Here is a 20,718-nt window from a genome sequence, read left to right as displayed (position 1 = left end):
ATGTCATCCATCAGGGCTGGAATCAACGTCTTCCAAACTCCTGTTAATATTGATATTTTGGTCTCTTCCCATGAATCTTGAATGTTCTTAATGCATCTAGAATGGTGAATCCTTTCGAAGTTGTCAATTTACAATGCCCAGATCCATCAGAGGAATCACTATGACAGCTATAGCCTTAGGAAATGTATTTCTTCAATCATAAAACTTGAAAGTTGAACTTACTCCTTGATCCATGGGCTGCAGAATGGATGTTGTGTTAGCAGACATGAAAACAACATTAATCTCATTGTACGTCTCCGTCAGAGCTCTTGGGTGACCAGGTGCATTGTCAATGAGCAGTAAGATTTTGAAAGAAATCTTTTTTTCTGAGCAGTCCGGTCTCCACAGTGGGCTTAAAAGGTTCAGTAAACCATGTTGTAAACAGATGTGCTGTCATCTAGGCTTTGTTATTCCGTTTATAGAGTGAAGGCAGAGTAGATTTAACATACTTCTGAACGATCTTAGAATTTTTGAGACGGTAAATGAGTACTGGCTTCAACTTCAAGTCCCCAGCTGCCTTAGCTGCGTTAGCCCCTAACAAACTGTTCTTTGAAGTTTTGAAGCCAGGCATCGGCTTCTCCTCGCTAGCTATGAAAGTCCTAGATGGCATCTTCTTCCAGTATAAAGATGTTTCGTCTACACTGAAAGTCTGTTGTTTAGTGTAGCCACCCTCATTAATTATCTCAGCTAGGTCTCCTGGAGAACTTGCTGCAGCTTCTACCTCAGCACTTGCTGCTTCACCCTGCACTTTCATGTTATGGAGATGGCTTCTTTCCTTCAACCTCATGAACCAACATCTGCTCACTTCAAGCTTTTCTTCTGCAGCTTCCTCATCTCTCTCAGCCTTCACAGAACTGAGGAGAGTTAGGGCCTTGCTCTGGATTAGGCTTTGGTTTGCAGGAATGTTGTGGCTGGTTTGATCTTCTATCCAGACCACCAAAATCTTCTCCACGTGAGCAATAAGCCTGTTTCACTTTCTTATTATTCGTGTATTCTCTGGAATAGCACTTTGACTTTCCTTCAAGAACTTTTCCTTTGCATTCACAGCTTGGCTGACTGTTTGGCACAAGAGGCCTAGCTTTCAGCCTCTCTCAGCTTTTGACATGCCTTCCTCACTAAGCTTAACCATCTCTAGCTTTTGATTTAAACTGAGAGACCCAGGACTCTTCCTTTCACTTGAACATTTAGAGGCCACTGCAGTGTTATTAATTGCCCCAACTTTAATATTGTTGTGTGTCAGGAAATAGGGAGGCCTGAGAGGAGAGAGCAAGAGATGGGGGAACGGCCCAGTCAGTGGAGCAGTCCGTCACACTTAATAAACTACAATATAGTGTAAACACTACTTTTATTGATTAAGTTCAGCATCTCACACAGGAGAAATTTGTGGCACCCCAAACCAATCACAATAGTAACATCAAAGATCACTGATCACAGGTCACCAGAACAAATACAATAATAATGAAAGAGTTTGAAATATTGAAAGAATTAACAAAATGTGACAGAGACATGAAGAAAATGCTGTCAGAAAAATGGCTTCAACAGATTTGACACAGGGTTGCTACAAACACTCAATTTATTAAAAAATACAATATCTGCAAAGCATAATAAAGGAAAGAGCAATAAAATGAGGTATGCCTGTAATTCTCACCATTGTACTTGACTTTTATTAACATCATTTCATTTAATAATTCTATGAAATAGATAAGAAAATATGCTGGAGAAAACCACATCGAAAATAATTTTATTCCATGTCAATAAAAACAATTTTATCACCAAAAAGGCAGGGTACTATACATAATGAAATATTTGGTTCCTGATCTTTCAGGTACTAAGAACAAGTACTAAAATTGACACATGCACACATACTAGATATTCATGATACAGTAATCAGCAAAAATGTCTTATGAGGCATTTATGCAAAAATAAGAAACTCTAAGTGCAATACTGAGTAATTTTTAAAATTCACTTCGTCTTTGAAAAGAATGTCTATCACAGGACCACAATTAATTTCATGAGATATCATATCAATGAGAAACTAGTGATTATGAATCCTGAACAAACAGTGAAGGCCATGGGTAAACCACTTGTTCAAAATTACAGATTTCATCTAACAACAAGGAAAATACAAAATAATCCCCATTGTTTCAGTTTTATCATTTAGGTGTAGCTTTCTTGGGTCATTTGAAAATATAGCTTAGTCTTTTAAAACCCTGGTCATCATTTAGTACAAAAATCCATTTTTATATGGTCTCAAAATATAACAACACATCATATAATTACACTACCAGGAGTGAAAGCCAAAACTCCCCAATTCTAACTATAAGCCAAACAAATTTCTAGAAAATATTAAGGAAGATATTTTACATAAAATACTAGGAAAAATGTTAAAGGATAAATTAAACAGAAGTTCACTGATTAATTAAATATGCTTCTTTAACAGATATATAATTAACAGCTTGAAATCAATTCAATTCCATAGCTTATTTAAAACAAAAGAACATATTTAATATTCATGGAAATCAAAGACGACAAAAATAAGATTCATCATTTCTGGTATATCCATGACTAAATCAACAATAGTATGTTGATTTATTATATAATATATGATGGTAATGTATTTGAATACAAGATTTTATTTATTTTTATGAAGGTTAAACTTATATAACATAAAATTAACCATTTTAAAGTGAACATTCAGTGCCATTTAGTGGTCTCACAATGTTTTATGCAATCAGCACCTCTATCTAGTTCCAAAACCCTTTCATCACCCCAAAAGAAAACCCTGTTTCCACTAATCAGTTACTCCCCCTTCCCTCGTCTACCCAGCCTCTGGCAACCACCACCTCTGCTCTGCTTCCATAATTACCTCTCCTGGATATTTCATATACATGGAATCATACAATATGTGATCTTTTGCATCTGCCTGATTTCATGCAGCATAATGTTTTCAAGGTTCATCTACACTGTAGCATATATCTCTATTTCATTCATTTCTGTGACTGAATAATATTCATTATCTGTATACAGCACAGTCCATTCATCTGTTAAAGGACATCCGGGTTGTTTCCACCTTTTGGCTATTGTGAACAACGTTGCTATGAACATTCATGTACAAGTATTTGTTTGAGTACCTAGTTTTCAATTCTTTCAGGCATATATCTAGGAGGAATAGTTGGATCCTATAGTATTGCTATCTTTAACTTTTTGAGGAACTACCAAACTGTTTTTCACACAGCTGAAACATTTTACAGTCGCATGAGTAACGTATGAGGGGTCCAATTTCTCCACATCCTTGCCAACATTTATTTTCCATTTTTATTATCATTACAGCCATCCCAGTGGGTGTGAAGTGATAGCTTATTGTGGTTTTGGTTTGTATTTCTCTAATAACATCAAACATTCTGTCACATGCTAACTAGCTATTTGTATATCTCCTTTAGAAAAATGTCTATTTCAGTCCTTTGCCCACTTTTTGATGGGGTTGCCTTTCTGCCAGTGAGTTGTAATAGTTCTTTATATATTCCAGATACTGGATACAAGATTTGCAAATATTTTCTCCAATCTGTAGTTTGCTTTTCAACTTTCCTGATAATGTCCTTTGATGCACAAAGTTTTTAATTTTAATCAAGTCCAATTTAACTACTTTTTCTTTTGCTGTCTATGCTTCTGGTGTCATATCTAAGAATCCATTGCCAAACCCAAGGCCATGAAGATATATCCCTATCTTTTCTTCTAAGAGTTTTAGTTTTATACCTCTTATATTTAGGTGAATGATCCATTTTCAGACAAATTCTGTACATGATATGAGGCAGGGGTTCAATTTCCTTCTTTTTCTTATGGATATCCAATGGTGCATAGGAGAATTTTATTTTAGCTAGAAATTTGCCAAAAACAAGAGCAAACTTAAGATTTAAGAAAAAACATCCTATGCTAGCTATCCAAATGCCCAAAGGAAGAAATAGGTAAGATAGAGATGTTATAATAATTTAAGATAGAGAACAAAAGAATTATCCTAAGTGTATAAATAAAAGTTTTTGCTAAAATATATGCCAGCTAACAAAATACAGCAAAATAACTAAATGTCTTATTTACTACAGAATATGACAATATATTACTAACATTGTACATACTAAGTTAATCCATTTATTAATTCAGATAAGGGTTAGTTCCCTCCTGTATGAATAAGAATAGAAAAACAAGCAATATTACTGGCACCAAAGCATGAATGATTACAAGTGCATAAATTCTGACTGAAAAATCAAATATTCCATTTTTATCAGTGGTCACTTGGAGACGCATTAGAGAAAAATACAGTACTGTTCAAAAAGTAGGAAGTGTATTCTTAATTGAATCTATTTTCCTAACATTTAGAAAAATTTAGAACAAAGGAAATCTACCTGTATTTATCTCACCGAAGGGACTTAAACTGGAGTATAAGATATTTTCAGAAGCACAAGTACAAAGTTCAAGAAGTTATCACATGAACACCTGAGTAAGCACCACTCAAGCTAAGAACTGAACATTAGCCACGTTAAGTTCGCCTCATACCTCTTCCCAATAACTACTCCACTGTTCCTATCCAAAGGTGTTATCTAACACCACAGATCACTTCTGCATATTTTAACTTTATGTCAATGAATTCATAAGATTCATGTTGCTGTGTGAAACGCTAGTTCATTCACTTGTTGCTATAGAATCCTGATATATGAATATACTTCTATTTACATATTCATTCAACTGCTGATGGACATTCGTGTTGTCTCCAATTGGAGGCCAATATAAACACTGCTATGATAAACTTTCCTATTTGGGTCTTTTGGTGCACATATGGAGCACGCATTTCTGCTCCATATATAACTGGGAGTGAACGTGCTGGCTAACAGGCTATGGATACATTCAACTTTAGTTCTCCAAATTAGATAAAATAATGTACATTCTCACCAACAGTGTATGGGAGCTCTGCTAATCTGTATCCTCACCATCACTTAGTATTGTTAGTCTTTTTAAAAATTTTCACCCATTTTGGTGAGAACGTTACTTTGGTTTAAAATCATATCTCCTTGCTGAGTAATGAAATTGCTTAACTCTTTATACTTTGATAAATTGCCTATTTAAGACTCTTAATTGCCATTTTATTGGGTTTTTTCTTATTAATTGATAGGGATTCTTTATATATTCTGAATATTAGTACTTTGTTACTTACCTGTGTTGTAAATATCATCTCCTACTCTGTGGCATAAATTTTCTTCCTCTTAATGATGTCTTTGTAACAGATATTCCTAATTTTAATGTAGTTCAATCAATCTATCTTTTGCCTTATGTGTCCTGTTAAAGAAATAGTTTCCTACTCCAAGGACACAGAAATACTTGCTTATATTCTTTTGTAGAAAATTTAGAGCCACAATCCATATGAAATTGACTTTTACGCATATTTTAAGATAGGGTTCAAGCTTCATTTAGTATCACTTATTGAAAAGAATGTCCTTTCCCACTACTCTACAGTGCAACTTTGGCCATAAGACAAGCACCTATCAACCTATTTCCAGATTCAAATCTGTGGATAACATGAGGTACAGGCTAAGATTTCTTTCTTTCTTATATGGATATCAATTAATCAACACTATTTATTTCATCTTTTCTCTACTGCAATGGCAACTTGGTTACAAATCACATGACCTTAATTAAATCTCTCTTAAATAATACTTCTTTCTTTATAGTCTACTTTGTCAGCTATTTATAAAGTTAGACCAGCTTTCTTTTGATTGACGTTTGCCCGGCCCTTCTTTGTCCATCCTTTCAATTTAATCCTTCCTGAATCCTTATAATTAAGGTATATCTCTTGTTAGCAGAATATAGTTGGGTTTTTTTTTAAATCTAACAATTTTTCTTTTAATTGGAATTTTTAGTCCATTTACATTTTCTATAATTACTTAGCATTTTTTTCTTGCTGTCTGTTTCATTTTTCTCTCCTTTCTTGCCTTCTTTGTATTAATTTTTATTATCCCATATTCTGATATCCTATTACTTATACATTATTATATTTCTTGTAGTTGTCTAGAGTTTATAACACACATCCTTGACTTATTAAAAAGTCAAACATAAACTTTCCTACTGCCCTAATGCTTTAACTCCATTTACATCCCTGCTGTCTTGTTGTGCTTTTATTTCATTAAAAGCCTAGAAGACATTATTGTTGTTTCATAAGTTAATATTTAGACTTATCTATCTATTTAAGCCTTTCTGTTGCTTTTCATTTCTGCATCTCCAGCTTTACATTTGGAATCATTTCCCTTCTGCCTGAATAATACTCTATGATACTGCCTATGGTATTAGCAGGGTACTAATAAATTCTCTCGGATTTGAATGGTCTAAAAATGTCTTTATTTCATCTATTTTACTGAAGATATTTTCACTGGTGATATAATTCTAGGTTAGCAATCATTTCCTTTAACACCTTGGTGACCTCATTCTACTGACTTCTGGCTTTCATTTTTTTTCTACTGAGAAGCAACCGTCAGTCTTATTTTTGCTCCTCTAAAGTTAATGTCTTAGTCTCTGGCTGCTTTCAATGTTATCTTTGTCTTCTGTTTATAGCAGCATGACTACACGAGTATATGGGGTAGTTTTCTTTGCATATATCAAGGTGGGGCTCCATAGACTTCTTGATTGTGTGGCTTTTTGCTTTTCATTTTTGGGAAACCGGAAACCATTATATCTTCAAATAAGGTTTCTGATCCATTCTCCCTCCTCCCCATCTGGGTCTTCGATTGCATGTATACTAGACCTTTTCACTGTATACTATGTCTCAAGATCTTTTCTATATTTTCCATCTTATTTTATCCCTCTTATCTTCAATTTGGAAATTTTCTTTTGAAAATATACACACATATAAATTAACACGTGTGTATACACACATAAACTTACCACATGTATCATATATATTTATATTTACACATTCTGACTTACATTCACTTACACATACGTTTATATTTATATGGTTTCTAGTTCTGCCAAAACTATCATCATATTTTTTATTATTCTGAACATACATTAAGTAAATATACTTTACAGCTTGTATGTGCTATCTCCAATATCTAGAACTCCCGCAGGCCAGGTTCCATTTTCTGTTGTTGCTGGTTTCTAGTCACGTGTCATATCTCCAAGTATGCCTGGCTATTTCTGAATGAGTACAAGACATAAGACATTTACGTGAAAACATACTAAGATAATTTAAAGCTCTAAATGATATCATCTTCTCCAGGGAATAAAGATTTACTTTTGCTTCAGGCAGCTAGGCTAAGGGTCAGGAAAAGTCTCAGATCACCTTCTTCCAATCAAGGATTGAGACGATTAGAAGTTGGGCTTCAGTGCTTTTTGAGAGCTAGTTCTGCTTCCATTTCACACTTCCTACTAAAGGTTAGAAGTCCTTTGGGAACCCAACTCAAAATCTTAAGAGTTTACTAAGATTATCTCCTTTTCACAGGCCTGGAACTTCAATTTTTATTGCCTTGAACCCAAAAAATTTATTGAAAGCTCTTTTCATAGTCTCAGCTATCACTTTCAGAAATGGTAAATTCCTCAAATGGAAACAGGTGCAAACGCCAGACTTACTTTACCAGACTCCCCTCCTCTCCTAGATCTTGGCCCTGTAATTTCTCATTTCCTTTGTAGTTCTCTTACTTCTAACAGATGACCTCTAGCAAATATGTATATATTTCACACAATCCTTCTGATTGTTCTCAGCAGATTTGGTCCTCATTTGTCACTGCCAGAAGAATCTTCTGCTTCAACTTCCACTTGTTACCTTCTGTCTTGGCTGTTACGATACCTCTCTCTGATCATTCTCTGCCTGTCTCAATGACCACTCCCTATCAATCTTCTTCAAGAGTTCATCTAACAACTTCTTAAATATGCATATTCTAAGACTCTACACTAAGCTCTCTTCTCATTCTCGTTCTAAGCAATCTTCTTTGATAATCTTACCCATATCCATAAATTTAATAGCTCACTTCCAGGCTAGCACCTTCCAAATAAATGCTTAATACAAACTCTTAGCAAAGGTTCCTCCCATATATCCTATATTCTCATCAAATGCCATGTCAAAAGCTTAACTCACACATATTTTCTTCCAGAAACTGTCTCTATTTCATATTGCCTAGCTCATTTTCCCATCCTCACAACACTTAGGATCCAGTGAGTCAACAAGATGTGCTAATGTAAAACCTCAAGCACCTTCTTTATAGTAGAGCCCAAATATATCTCAACATCTTTAGCAGATAATGCAGCTGATTCACCCAGATTCATCCTACCTTCATATGATTACACCAAGCCAATAAGTGCACAGCATTTTTTTTTAACAATACTGGCCTAGAAGTGAACATGTGCCCAAAATTCATCTAAAAAACTGAAAAGGACTTACATTCCATGGTTGTGGAGAGGTTTTCCTCTCTTTCCTACCAAATAGACAAGAAATCACATTACCTTGATTGTCACTGTCAGCATTCATGTGACCACAAGGGGAATCAATCTGAAGATAGACACTAAGGATAGCACAATAAAGGGACAGATATAATCCAGGTCCATAATCAAAGTACTGAATTGGTGGTCATATGACTCCTACTTCCAGACTTCCAATTATGTGAGACTGTTTCCCTACTGTTTAAAGTCAGTTTGAGCAGGAATTTTCTGTTCTTTACTCTTAAAACATTCCAACTTCCTTTTAATCAGACCACCACCACATCTAGCCAAACAGCACTAGAACAAAGTTTCAGAAAAGCATATCTGGACATGTCAATGCAGTGTTTAAAAGCCTTCAAATTATAGAATAAACATTGTACTGAGTATCCCCTGTGCATCATATACCCACTGTGGAAAGGACCTAAAGAACCAATGTCAAATAAGATTCAGATACAAACACACACACACAACACATTTTACACCTCTGCCTTCATGGAGTTTAGTCAAGCATGGGAAAAAGACACAAACAAAAAATATCTAAACTAATATGTGATATACAATAATGAGAAATATCTACTTTTAGATAGAGTAGTAAAGAAAAGACTAATGTCAAGGAGATGACATGAAACTGGACATTTTAAGCTGGAACCTGAAAAATGAGAAGAAATTAGCCATGAAGAGATTCTGAGGGGACCGCAAGAGAAAGATGGAGTCCAGGGAAAGGGTACTATATCACATAACGGTGAGAAAAAAAACTGGTATTCTGTGAACATCATACAGCAGAGGACTGTACTACATACAGTGAGAAAGAGAAAAGAAGTTTGAGATATATTAGAAAAGTATTTGGGGCCTGGTCACTCAAAATCTGGTAGGCCAGGCTAAGGCAAATGTAGTCAAGAAAGTCTCCTTTTGAGAAAAAGTACGGTAAGCCAGATTTTTCTCCCCAATTGCAAAAGGAAGCATTCAAACATATTAAGCTGATGTGCCATGTGTCATATAACACACACACACACATATTTGTATGAACACACACCAATACACCTTATTTCTACAGTATAAATTCTGAGACCCTTATCACTACTTTAAATCCTTTCTGGAGCAGAGCAAGATACAACCAAATAGTTAAATACACACTCCTTGCCATAGCATTGAAAGGCCTTTCATGAACTACACAAGTGGTTCTCAATTTTGTCTTCAGATTAGCATCATGTGAAGTGCTTTAAAAATATCAATACCTGAGTCCTACCCTATAAAAATTCTGGAGAGGATCCTAGGCATCGGCATATTTTTTAAAGACACGCAGGTAATTCTACTGCCATCAGAACAACTGTTACCAAGCTACCTTTCTAGCTTAGTTTCTCACAACTCCCCCTAGTGCCTACAGCCATTTCCTGACTATGCTGTGCTTTCTCTCATTCTTTTCATATTCTCTTTCTGTGGCCTGGAATCGCCTTTACTTTTCCACTCAACACATTTGGCTAGTTTTCTAGTCTCTGGATAATCAAAATCGCCTCATTATTATGCATATTAACTATTCAACTAGCAATTGTCAGACTGTCACTTTTAGAAATGAAAAACAAAAAAATTCTTTAAATCTTCCTGGTACCTAGCAGAAGCCAGTTGTCTCATAGATACATACTGACTGATTTTATGTTACTACATGTTTAACACTGGTTAAAAGTCTATTTCATAAGTGGGTAAGTATAATACGTAAAGAATATTGTTTGCTACTTCTTAAGAGGTCAAGATTATTTTTAGGTTCAAACTGGAGTGACATATTACAGATATCAAGATGTTCTTTGCAGAACATTAGAGATAAGTATCATTTCCTTTTTGGTAGGGACACTAAATATAAAATATAATAGAGTCTGGCCACAACTCTCAACTAAGGGTCCATGTACTACAGACTATTTCACAGATGAAAAGGCATTTGAATTCAGTACCTCCAATAATAGGTGCCTTTAAATGAGTCTTAAACACACAGATCTTGATCTTAATTTCACGTTAAAGTAAACTGTATTACACCAAGCTTCCAGAGTACATAGCAATTTAAAAGCATATTTTGAACCCTGATCTCCAAACCTCTCTGCAATATGAAGAATACTGATTTAAGCGTCCATGGCCAACATGTGAATTGGAAAATCCACACCTTCTTATTAAATTTCAATTTTCATCAAGGTTTTACTCATCATAAATGAAGCATTCCTTTTTTTGGCTCAAAGAAAGAAGAGACTATTCTTAAGCAAAGGTATAAAGGAGTGACCTCAAGACTTTCATTTCAGGCAGTATGTTGAATTATGTACCAAGACCAGAATTCAATGTAAGGCAAAAATATCTTTCAAGAATGTGGAGAAAAAAAATATTTTCAAACAAACAAAACATTTTCCGCCATTGGATCCTCCATAAAGGAAATTCTAAAATGTCTATACATACATTTTAGGCAGAAAGTATGAAATGTAAACAATTGGAAGTATAAAGAAAGTAGTGAATGTGAATAAATGCAACCAAACACTGACTGGGAATCAGCAGCATACAGATGGTGGTTGAAGCCATGAGTCTTTACATATACGACTGCCCAAAGAATCAAGACTAAGACAACAGACGATCCAACTCTGATAGTCGTTATTAATTTTTAGTTCAGTGAATGAGTGAATGAATTAATGATGCTACAGGACCTTTGGATGGGAATCAGCAGCAGTCACACAACCTTCTGTAAAAGATAAAGTCTTACATAGTCAGTACAGCCCCACATCTTTTTCAAGGAGACAGGGGAAGATTCACAACTCCATTTTACTGGGGCTGCAAGTCAGCCAACAAGATTCTCAAAAATCTGTGGTCTCCCGTCTCACTAGTGAATTCCTAGCAGGTGACTACATCCTCCCAGCAACAGTAACTTGCTGGCCTTCAATGCGAAGCTAAAATCTGTGCCAGAGGGGAGAGAACAAAACCTCAAGAAATATCCACCAGCACAACTCTCCCTTTCTATTCTGCTCACTAGGAAACCAGACTGCCATTACTAACACACTGGTGCTAAGTCCCTGCTTGGAGAGGTTTATTATTTGGTTATGTTCTGCTTATGAATCAACCGAAAAATAAAAAGGTAGATCCCAACTTCTACAACTGCAGTAATAGAAACTCTAAAAGAAACGCTCCTCAAGCAAGAGTAAGCGCAGATTCACTGTCTCTACTAAAAAACTGTAGAACAAGCCTGGGCTTCAGCAGACCATTACAGTCGTCCTGTATATGTGACTGGGGCCGTGAAGAAAGACATGTACATAAAGGTCACATTTAAGTGATTTTATAAGCCTAACAGAGCTTTTGTTACATTCTCTTCTACACATATATATGCATCCCTACCTAGCACTCCAAAATAAACATCAGTTCCTCCCTTCCTGTGATGTATATTTCATACCAAGGATGCAATGGGGTACCAAGAATGAGGGGGGCTACTGAAAGCTATGTCCAAGAAAGTCTTCTCCAAAAGCTAGCGGAAAACAACACGTGCTCCAAAGTGTTGATATCATTACTCTCCTGCAGCATACCATGGCCAGCATTTGAGGACCTTTGAGAAAATAGGGAGGAAGGAAACAGCTAAGTAGGTTTGAGAAAACCCACATGTCATTTGAGGCAAGGAGTAGACAGTGAAGATTTAAACTCCATTCTTAAGATTTATAAAAGTATCCCATGAAATGACAGGAGTCACTTAAGAGCCAAAGATAGTAGGGTGATCAGTTTCATGTTTTCTAGTAGCTCCTTTTTTTCCTCCCCAACACGGCAGTGCTTTGCAAAGAATATCTTCTGTGGAATTAAGATCACAAAAGAGATAAAGTCATGAACACATACACTAGTGGAATAGACTGTATTTCCTGTCAGCAGGCTTAAGGCTCCTCAAATTGGCCCTAGCCACAGCTTGAAAAAAGTCCCTCTGTTGACTGCGGAACAAGGGTAGAACTTTGATTTACGTTTATTTTTGTTTAAAAGAAATAATTTAATCTATACCAATATTTAATATTCGGATTGACACTGACTCTCCCTCTCAATGCACGTGTTCAAAGGTCACTAGGTAAAGCATTGACATTTTTTCTATTTCTTGCACCATATCTATTGAAGCCATGTCAGATTAATGAGAACATTTTGAAAATATTAAAATTTGTTCCGCTCATTACACATTTGTCTTATTTCACTTATAAAAAAGTTCTTATATTTGCACACAAACTTTGAAACCAACACTTTATTAAAAGTTTTAAAATATTTACAATGAAGAGTTTTGGTGTTATTAAGATTTAAAAATAAGAAAAAAAAAGTCTTGTATATTTACTCACATATTTACCATTTCTAGCAATCCTCATTACTTTGTGTACAGACAGCCATAGCATCATTTTCCTTCTGCTAAAAAGAACTTCTTTTAATATCTCCTGTGCAGTACATACAGGTCTGGTGGCAATGAATTCTCTCATATTTTGTCTGAAAGTTTTAATTTCTCCTCCATTTCCTGAAAGGTATTTTTGCTAGGTAGAGAAATCAAGGTTGACATTTATTTTCTTTCAGACTTTATGCTTTTCTCTTTATCACTGCTTTTCATCAAATTTATTATGATGTGCCTTAACATGGTTCCCTTTATGTTTCTTCTGCTTGGAGTTTACTGAGCTTCTTGCATCTGTGGACTTAGAGTTTCCACCAACTGAAAATTTTTCAACCATAATTTCTTCAAATATTTTTTCTGTTCCCACTCACTCTCCATTGCTTCAGGGACTCCAAATACACATAAGTAAAACCACCTGATATTGTCACTCAGGTCACTGATGCTCTCTTCAATTTTTTCTAGTTTTTTTCTATATATTTTTAGATAGTTTCTATTGTTATATCTTCCACTTCCCAATTATTTTCTCCTGTAGTCTCCAATTTGCTGGTAATTTCGTCTAATGCTTTTCATTTCAGATACAGCTTTCCTCATCTGCAAAAGTTCAATTAGGATCTTCTTTTACATTTGCCATTTTTTTCACCATCATGTTCATGTTTTCCTTCTACTTTCTTGCACAAAGAGTATACCTTTAAAATAGCTGTTTTAATGTCCTTGCTGCTATTTGCATCATCTCTTGTCATTTCTGGGTCTGTTTAAATTGACTGGTTTTTCTCATAGTTATGGGTTGCTATTTTCCTGCTTTTCCATGCCTGGTAATTTTTTTTGGGGTGAGGAAGACTGGCCCTGAGCTAACATCTGTTGCCAATCTCTCTCTTTTCGCTTAAGGAAGATTGTCCCTGAGCTAACATTCCTGCCAATCTTCCTCTATTTTCTATGTGGGACACCTCCACAGCATGGCTTGCTAGCAATGTATAAGTCCATGCCCAGAATCCAAACCTGCGAATCCCAGGCTGCCGAAGCAAAGCATGCAAACTTGACCACTACGCCACTGGGCCAGACCCAACCATGCCTGGTAATTTTTTATCAGACAGTGGACATTGTGAATTCTAACTCTTAGGTGCTAGGTTTTGGAATATTCTTTTAAATTGTATTGAATTTTGTTCTGGAATTAGTTCAATCTGTTTCCAAGGTAGGTGCAGAGAAGCCTTTAGTCTAAGGTGATATACTCTTCTATGGACTCTATCCAATGCCTAATGCGGTCTTTCTACTGTGGTTTGTGAGAACATGAGCTATTTGTGAGTTCCAGAAAGTGCTTCACCAAATGCTTTCCAGCAGTTATTTTTCCAGCTATGGAAGTTTCCTTTCAGTTGTACATGATTCAGTACTCAGCCAGAGCTTCATGGCAGTCTCTACAGGGATCTCTAAGTGCCATCTCTGTGCAGGTCCCTCCATTCCGGTACTCTGCTTACAAACGGGAGCTGCCTTGGCCTCCCTGAAAGCCTCTCTCCTCTCTCTTCAGCTCTGCAGGGAAACTGGGCTCTGTTTGGTTTTCCTCCTTTCTGTTACCTATAAACTCCTTCTAAACAATAAGATCGGGTAACTTTAGGCTTGCCTCATTGGTTTCAGCGACAACTTTTGTCAGCGATAACAGTCCTATGCTACCTGCTGTCCAATGTCTGAAACCATTACTTCATACATTTTGTCCAGTTTTCTAGTTATTTACCTCAAAAGGGCAAATTCAGTCCTTGTTACTTCATCCTGGCCAGGATTTTGAGCAGATAAATGTAATAAAAATGGATCACCTCCCATTATAAGATCAACTGACTGATTTCAGGGAATATGAGAATATCTGAATTTTAACAAAACCCCTACCTACTTGATGGAGGGGACTATAAAAGGAATATAATGTAAATAATGAAGCCAGAAACTTACTTCTTAAATTTTGCTCTACATATCTTTGTAAGATGAGTTTTTCATGGAAGACAGATATTATAACCAAGTACTAAAACTGATCCAAGACTTGGACCTACCAATAGCTATATCACAAAGGACTAATCTGGGCTTAAGAAACACTTTTATTAAGTAAAAACTGATTTTGCATCATAAATTTAAAAATTCTCCAATACCAAAAAAAAAGGAATATAAAAATCTTCTGTGTTGAGCACAAATAATGAGAAAGAAATACAGCTATAAAGGAGCATGACAAATTCAGAGACAAGAGTGTAGCTGCTGCATTTAGTGAATAAAAAGGGTAAAAGATGATAACAAAAATGTAACCGGAGGGTCAGTTCCTGACACCACCAAATGCTGGCCAGGATGTGGAGCAACAGGAGCTCCTACTCATTGCTGGGGGGAAGGCAAAATGATTTAGTCACTTTGGAAGACAGTTTGGCAGTTTCTTACAAAACTAAACATATTCTTACCATATGATCCAGCAACCACACTCCTCGGTATTTACCCAAGTGAACTGAAAACTTATGTTCACACAAAAACCTGCATGAGGATGGTTATAGCAGCCTTATTCATAACTGCCAAAATTATTCATAACTGCCAAGATGTCCTTTAGTAGGTGAATGGATAAACTGTGGTACATCCAGACAGTGGAATATTAACCACCATTACAAAGAAGTGAACTACTAAGCCATGAAAAGACATGGAGAAGCCTTAAATACATATTACAAAGTGAAAGAAGCCAATGTGAAAAAGCTATATATTGTATGATTCCAACAATATAAAATTCTAAAACATACAAAACTATGGAGACAAAATAAAGACCAGTGGTTGTCAGGGGTTGAGGGGAAGGAGGCAGGGATGAAAAGGCAGAGCACAGAGGATTTTGGGGGCAGTGAGACTATTGTGTATGATATTATAATTACACATTTGTCAAATTATACATTTTTACAAACTCATAAAATGTACACCACCAGGAGTGAACCCTAATGTAACACACAGACTTTGGGTGATAATGATGTGTTAATGGAGGTGCACTGCTTGTAACAAATGTACGACTCTGGTGCCAAATGTTCAGTCAGGGAGGTTGTGCAGGTATAGGGGCAGGGAGGATACAGGAACTCTCTGTACCTTCCGCTCAATTTTCTGTAAATCTGAAACTGTCCTAAAAAATAGTCTATTAAAAAAAATGAATCTGGAAGAGTGACATGAGCATCATGGCAGAGTGAGCTCTTCCCCTAGTCTCTCCCTACTAAGATACAATGAAAAGGACATTCAAAAACCAACAGAAGGCATCCATACAACCAAGAGATGTGTGAGAGACCCACACAGCCACATGTCTGAATGTGGAAGTGCTGAAGATGATTAAGAGACTACTATGAAAAACCATATGCCAACAAATTGGACAATATAGAAGAAATGAATAATTCTTAAGACTCATACAACTTCCCAAAACTGAATCAAGAAGAAATAGAGAATCTGAATAGACCAATCACAAGTAAAGAGACTTAAACAGTAATCAAAAACCTCTCAAAAATAAAAGTCTAGGACCAGATGGCTTTTCCAGAGAATTCTACCAAACATTCAAATAAGACTTAATACCTATCCTTCTCAACTATTGCAAAAAATTGAGGAAGACTGAACACTTTCTAACTCATTCTACAAGGCCAACATCACCCTGATTCAAAAGCCAGGCATCGACAACACAAAGAAGGAAAATTACAGGCCAATACTGATGAACATAGATGCAAAAATCCTCAACAAAATATTGGCAAACCAAATACAGCAATATATTAAAAGAATCATACACCATGACCAAGTGGGATTTATACCAGGGATGCAGGGATGGTTCAACATCCACAAATCAATCAATATGATACACCACATTAACAAGATAAGAAATAAAAACCACATGATCATCTCAGTAGATGCAGAGAAAGTATTTACCAAGATCTAACATCCATTTATGATAAAAACTCAATAAAATGGGTATAGAAGGAAAGTACCTCAACATAATAAATGACAAACCCACAGCCAACATCATACACAATATTGAAAAACTGAAAGTCACCCTCTGAGAACAGGAACAACACAAGGGTGCCCACTCTCGCTTCTCTTATTCAACATAGTACTAGAGGTTTTGGTCAGAGCAACTGGACGAGAAAAAGAAATAAAAGACATCAAAATTGGCAAAGAAGAAATGACACTCTTGCTGTTTGCAGATGACAGGATTCAATATATAGAAAACCCTAAAGAATCCATCAGAAAACTATTAGAAATAATCAACAACTACAGCAAAGCTGCAGGGTACAAAATCAACTTACAAAAATCAGTTGTATTTCTATACTCTAATAATGAACTAATAGAAAGAGAACTCAAGAATACAATCCCATTTATAATCGCAACAAAAAGAACAAAATATCTAGGAATAAATTTAACCTCATTTAACCAAAGAGATGAAAGACCTATCCACTGAAAACTGTAAGACATTATCAAAAGAAATTGATGACATAAAGAAATGGAAAGATATTCCAGGACATGGATTGGAAGAATAAACATAGTCAAAATGTCCATATTGCCTAAAAAAAAATCTACAGATTCAACACAATCTCAATCAGAATCCCAATGACATGTTTCACAGAAATAGAACAAAGAATTCTAACATTCATATGGAACAACAGAAGACCCCAAATAGCTAAAGAAATGCTGAGAAAAAAGAACAAAGCTGGAGGCAGCATAATCCCTGACTTCAAATTATACTACAAAGCTATAGTAATCAAAACAGCATGGTAATGGCAGAAAAACACACAGATCAATGGAACAGAATTGAAAGCCTACAAATAAAACCACTCATCCTCAGATAGCTAATCTTAGACAAAGGAGCCAAGAACATACAATGGAGAAAGGAAAGTGTCTTCAATAGTGTGGGGAAAACTGGACAGCCACAAGCAAAAGAATGAAAGTAGACCATTAGCTTACACCATACACAAAAATTAACTCAAAATGGATTAAAGACTTGAAGGTAAGATGTGAAAACATAAAACCAGAAGAAAATACAGGTAGTACACTCTTTGACGTTGGTCTTAGCAGGATCTTTTCTAATATCATATCTACTCAGGCAAGGGAAACAAAGAACAAAATAAACAAACGGGACATCAGACTAAAGAGGTTCTGCAAGGCAAAGGAAACCAGGAACAAAACGAAAAGACAACCCACCAACTGGAAGAAAATATTGGCAAATCATATATCTGACAAGGGGTTAATCTTTAAAAAATATAAAGAATTCATATAACTCAATGACAAAAAAACAAGCAACCCAATCACAAAATGGGCAGAGGATATCAACAGACTTTTTTTTAAAAAAGATATACAGATTGCCAATAGGCACATGAAAAGATGTTCAGTATCACTTATCATTAGGGAAATGCAAATCAAAACTACAATAAGATATCACCTTACACCTATTAGAATGGCTATAATCACCAAGACAAAAAATATCAAATGTTGGTGAGGATGTGGAGAAAAGGGAACCCTCATACTGCTGGTGGGAATGCAAACTGGTGCAGCCACTATGGAAAACAGTATGGAGATTTCTCAAAAAAATCAAAAATAAAAATCCCATACAACCCAGCTATCTCACTATCGGGTATTTATCCAAAGAACTTGAAATCAACAATTCAAAGAGCCTTATGCACCCCTATGTTCACTGCAGCATTATTCACAATAGCCAAGACATGGAAGCAACCCACATGCCCATAGACTGATGAACAGATAAAGAAGATGTGGGGTGGGTGTGTGTGTGTATATACACACACACACACAATGGAATACTACTCAGCCATAAAAAAGGCAAAATCATCCCATTTGCAACAACATGAATGGATCTTGAGGGTTTTATGTTAAGCAGAATAATCCAGAGAAAGGCAAACACTGCATGATTTCACCCATATATGGAAAATAGACACATGGACAAAGAGAACAGATTAGTGGCTACCAGAGGGGAAGGGGGATGGGGATGGGGATGAGCATAAGGGGTAAAGGGGCACATCTACATGGTGACTGACAAATAATATACAACTGAAATTTCACAATGTTATAAACTATTATGACCTCACTAAAATAATTTAAAAAGATGAATCTGGCAATAATGTTAAATATAAACCAGACAAGGGATTAAAGTGAGAGAAATTAGTTAAGAGAATACAGTAATATTTTAGGCAAGAGACAAGGATAGGCTGTAGAAACAACACTGGCAATAGAAACAAAAGCATCTAAACAGTAGCTACTGCTGTATGCAACCACTGCAGATCTTCCGTACCGTGAGAGGAAGGTATTTTCTCCAAATTAACAAAACAAAACAAAACGAGTAACGACTTTAACAAAATCAATGTTACCTTAGAATAATTTTCCGAGTTTACATGACAAATATATGCAGTGAACATTACATAATATATAATAAATCACTTCCATGTTTTTTATACCTAAGAAATTTTTAATTTATTTCAACTGAGATACTATAAAAATAATAAAAGTGTAACGACTTAATGCTTAGTTTTCTTATACATTACTTGAAATAACTATGATTAAATACTACATCCTTACTGATAATGGTTTGCCTTTTTAATGAATGTAAATCATCAGTTTGAGTAAAATCTTAATTTCCTATCGATACTGACAAACTACTCCCCCTAAGAAAACTCTAAGCATTGCAAAGTGAATACTGAACACCTGTTAAAAATCAGTGTAAGTGACTCTGTGGAGCGATGTTTTTCTTTACAATGAAAACAAGAGGAAGATTATTTTTCTGAAAGTGGAGAAATTAGCCTCACCTTTTTCTTCAGGCTTTACAGGAAAATACTTCTTCTCTGCAGCTATCAGCTCAGGCTTTGGAGCTGAGGAGACAAACAAAGTCAATACTTTTTTTAAAAATAGTTTTAGAGCACAAAGATAATTCTACTACTAAAAAGTAAAGGTTAGTTCAAAAATAACATCACAGGAAAACAAGGTTTGACAGAAAGAACAAAATACCAGAACCACTAGGCTCAAAACCTAATCCTGCACGTGCCACTATTACCATGAGTAAGTAATAATTCTGCCATCTCGGTTCCTTCTATGTCAAATGAAGATGCTCATATCCTATACAACACCACTGTCCAGTAGAACTTTTTGTGATGATGGAAATATTCTATTTTTGTGCTGTCCAATATTGACTACTGAGACTTGAAATGTTGTTACTGTGACTGTGGAATTAAGTTTGTTATTTAATTTTAATTAATTTTAAAAGCCCCATATGCCTACTGGCTAAAAAGCCTCCAATACTAACTTCCGTAAAAATTACTTTTAACTTATGCTTTCCTTGCTCTGGGATTAGGTCAGCAAATACAAAGCTGAGACCATGGAGGAGGGGACGACTTGCGTTAGTCTAAAAAAGAGCAAATCTTTCAAGAAAAATAAATTGCACTACCCTTGTAAAAATCAGAAATTAGGAGCTAGAACTTATAGAAACAGAAAAAAACCCAGATTATAAGACTTTAATCCCAAAAAAACTCTTCTAGGTGTACCAAAATTTATTCAACTGTTTAAAAAAATAAACTCTTCTAGTGTGTTTAACTCTTAGCACTGTCTCTGAAGGAAGAGTACATAAATAATTAGTATTGGTTTGAGACACTGACAAAAGGTAGAATAACTAATTGGCCAGGTCAACATATTAAATTTTCTAAACAGATTTAAACATAAGTCAATTTTCTTAACTCAAGATGACATGTAACTAAAGTATCCAAATTATTTTCAAGATCCCTATTTTATATAGTTTGTACTTTAAAAAAAGTACTGACAAATATTAATGTATGTAAACAATTAATTTTTATATATTTCTAAAAATGTATATATAGCTCATATTTGGCTTTTGC

At 35.5% G+C, this 20,718-nt stretch overlaps 1 protein-coding gene across 1 annotated transcript in view; it reads right to left on the bottom strand.

The window, feature by feature from the left end:
* The window catches only part of CD2AP (CD2 associated protein), a 130,098-nt gene that overhangs the window by 23,893 nt on the left and 85,487 nt on the right, over positions 1 to 20,718 (bottom strand). The window contains exon 11 of the mRNA XM_008523644.2: positions 19,639 to 19,701. Coding sequence (XP_008521866.1) covers positions 19,639 to 19,701 — 63 coding nt within the window. The remainder of the gene's footprint in view (positions 1 to 19,638; positions 19,702 to 20,718) is intronic.

The sequence above is a fragment of the Equus przewalskii genome, chromosome 19 (assembly GCF_037783145.1).
Source record: "Equus przewalskii isolate Varuska chromosome 19, EquPr2, whole genome shotgun sequence".
NCBI classification, from domain to species: Eukaryota; Metazoa; Chordata; class Mammalia; order Perissodactyla; family Equidae; genus Equus; species Equus przewalskii.
This window is presented reverse-complemented; position numbering and strand designations above follow the sequence as displayed.